This window comes from Equus caballus, chromosome 25 (assembly GCF_041296265.1).
Source record: "Equus caballus isolate H_3958 breed thoroughbred chromosome 25, TB-T2T, whole genome shotgun sequence".
NCBI classification, from domain to species: Eukaryota; Metazoa; Chordata; class Mammalia; order Perissodactyla; family Equidae; genus Equus; species Equus caballus.
The window spans coordinates 7,944,007-7,947,319 of NC_091708.1; the positions used below are offsets into that span (position 1 = coordinate 7,944,007).

General features: G+C 33.4%; 1 protein-coding gene across 1 annotated transcript; it reads right to left on the reverse strand.

Annotated features, from left to right (window-relative positions):
* Positions 1-674: 674 nt before the first annotated feature.
* On the reverse strand, positions 675-1,625 carry OR14P6 (olfactory receptor family 14 subfamily P member 6). The gene is given in 1 exon segment (NM_001391863.1): positions 675-1,625. A coding segment is annotated over 1 exon segment (951 nt).
* Between the last annotated feature and the right edge of the window lie 1,688 nt (positions 1,626-3,313).

Genomic DNA, 3,313 nt, shown 5'->3' on the forward strand with positions numbered 1-3,313 from the left:
TTGTGCTTTCTCTTAAATGTTCTGCTCCTGAATATGCTTTCTTAACTTGTACTCTGTAATGAGAATTGTCCCATTTGCAAAGCAATATCACTACTCTTAAAATGTCACTACATGATTGCCAATGGAAATTTTTACCAATATATTATACTCATAAATTCTATTAAAGACTGTTATGAGTATAGTATCTGCAAGTCCATATGAATAATTAATCATTTCGGTAATCAATTAAACTGAGTTCATAAAAATATCCTTCCCAATTCAAACACATAAAAGAAAAAATAAATTTGAAATTACTCATTATCATCAAAACTATTGAAAGAATAAATTGGAAAAATTCATGGTGAGGAATTATAATAAAGATTTACATTTTGAAATTATCTTAAAATTATCTTAAGGAGGAATGAGACTGATGTTAAAGATGAAAAAAAAGAAAAACATTATTACTCTGAACGTGCGTCCTTTGATGTGACATTAAGGAGTGGGAGATTTCCACTGGATTGGAAATTGCCAAGACACTCATCTGACTGACAGACCCATGTAATAATATAAAATGTAGCATCTTTTGTAGCAGCAATAATGACCTAATAGGTATATAATAATTTTAAGACATATTTGCATTAACCAAATATTTTATATAATTTATTATGTATAAAATTCATTGATATTTCAGGCATTTACAACTTTGGAAATATCCCCCCCCCCCCCCAAAAATTGTTAAGAGCCACCTTAATGTCTCTGTTTCTCAGACTGTAAATGACAAGATTCAGGCTGGGAATTAAAAGAGAATATAACACAGACATAAAGAGGTTCAGCAAAGATGGTGATTTTGAGGTTGAACCTAAATATGCAATAAATCCAGAAGAGAGGAATAAGGTCACCACGGTGATATGTGGAATACAAGTGGAGAAAGGTTTGGACCTGCTTTGTGCAGAAAGAATTCTTAGGACAGTGGAGCAAATTTGAACATAGGAAACAACCATGAAAATGAAACATACAAAAGCAAAACAACAGCCAGCAATAATAAATGCGTATTCTAGAATTTGATCCCCAGAACAAGCAATTTGAAGCAGTGATGGAACATCACAGAAGAACTGATGTACTGTGTTGGGTCCATAGAAACGAACAGAGAATGTACCTGCAACATGAAGGGATCCATAAACACACCCACTGAACCACGATGCAGTCACCATCTTCACACAGCTGCCCCTACTCATGATAGCCTCATAGTGCAGAGGGTGGCAGATGGCAGCATAGCGATCATAGGATATCACTATGAGGAGAGCATACTCTGTGCTAGCAAAAAATATAAGAAGGAAAACCTGTGAGGAGCATCCCAAAAAGGAGATTGAATAGCTGTTGGTCAAAGAGTTTATGATGGATTTGGGGATAGTGACAGAAATAAAACAGATATCAATCAAAGACAAATTTTTCAGGAAGAAACACATGGGGGATTGTAGATGCTGGTCAATGGTGGTAAGGGTGATAATGAGGATGTTCCCTATCAGTGATGCCAAGTAAATGAGGAAGAACAACTCGGCACAGAGTCTCTGTAGAACCTGGTCATCAGGGAATTGCATGAGCAAGAATTCCGTTATGATGGTCACATTGGTTAATTTCTCAGTCATGATGGTTCTTTCCTGTGAAAAAAGAAGAAAAAGTATAATTGTTTATTCACTTGTATCTTTAAGATCTGTCTCTTTTCGTTGCTTCCAATATTTGTTGATTCAACTCTGTTCTCAGGGATATTTTCATGGTTATGTGGTTAGTCTCAAACTAAATCATATCTCACACTCCGTAATGTATTTATTCAATTAATACAGAATAAATTATATTAAGATAGACACTAAGAGCAGGCTAAATTAATTTACCAAATTATGGCTTGGAATTTATGCATAAATATAAAATGTTTGCCTCATCCTTCCATAAATGAAGATTGTCTCACTTTTTACTTTGATGGAATAGGTTAACAGAAGTAGAAAAATTTTGAACAGAACAGAATAGTTAACTGTTTCAGTCATACGTGGAAAGCTACTTTAATTCCCTGTGGATTGTTTTATTGATACATTTGAAGAAGTAGTATAAAGAATTTCTGATATCATTTATTTTTCCACCTTTCTCTATCCTATTAGTATATAAGAAGTGAGAGACATCAGAACTAAATATTCTCCTTGCAATCTTTGTCTGTACAACAATAGAGACTAGGGCAATGATATACATCATTTACAAGGTGAAGATTATAATGATTACACTGATATTTTTACAGAGGTTTCAAGTTAAGGAGATAATATATGAGCTATCTTGAGCAGTCAATAGAGTCCTAGAAGTAGACAAAAATTCTACTGTCGATATCAGTTGTTCAGAAACAAGTTTATTACACAATAGTTTCCTTCAATAAAGGTTCATGGCTCTCATGCATCTAATAAACAATGAAATAAATGTACCTACTTCAACACATCAAAAGAGATAGAGTGGCTTTGGGAAGCTTATATTAGATGCATAAAGGTTTAGGGGAAATCCACTTACCTAATAGAAATTCAGCTTCTCTAATTCTGGAAGTCTGTTCTTTAATATATTGTGGAAGTGAAAGCCAAAAATGAGGCCAAAAAAGGTTATTTTCTCTCATAGAAAGTAAACTTGGATGAGCTGGATTTTTCGTCCAAGAGGATGAACACTCCTGTTTAAATACTGCTATTATTCTGATTGCTAGTGCATTTAGTGTTCAAAGTGTCTTGCATTTTTTTGGGTGGTTAAAATTGACTAAAGAGAACAAAAGCTAATTATGTATATTGGACATGAGTTCTGCCGCAGACTTGAGCTGTCATCACCGACACTAAGGATTGTAAATGCAAATACTTAGGTCCAATTTTGGACAGTTTTTATACCCAAGGGGGTTTCCTGCTCTGAGACTTATCTCATTAATGACAGGAATTATGTTAATAAGCTGTTGTGAAACTTTACATTGTCAGGTAATGGAATGATTTGAATTCATGAGCTCATATCTGGACAAAATGATCAGCTGTGTTATTTTCCTTTACTAATTATTTTGATTTTATTTAATATTTGTCATAGGCACATTATAATTCACCTCACCATACAACATGTCTGAGATACAAGAAAATGAAGGAACAAATATCCTTTTTCACTGTATACTTTAATTTTCTTTCCCAGGAAGAAACTCTTAAATTTTTTTCTGTATTTACTTATTTGCATTTTCACGTGAACTTGCAATACACAAATGCAAAAACATTTACCTAAACATACATGATTTCTTACCATGGTTTGTTCAACCTGTTTGTTTTTTACTTAACATATT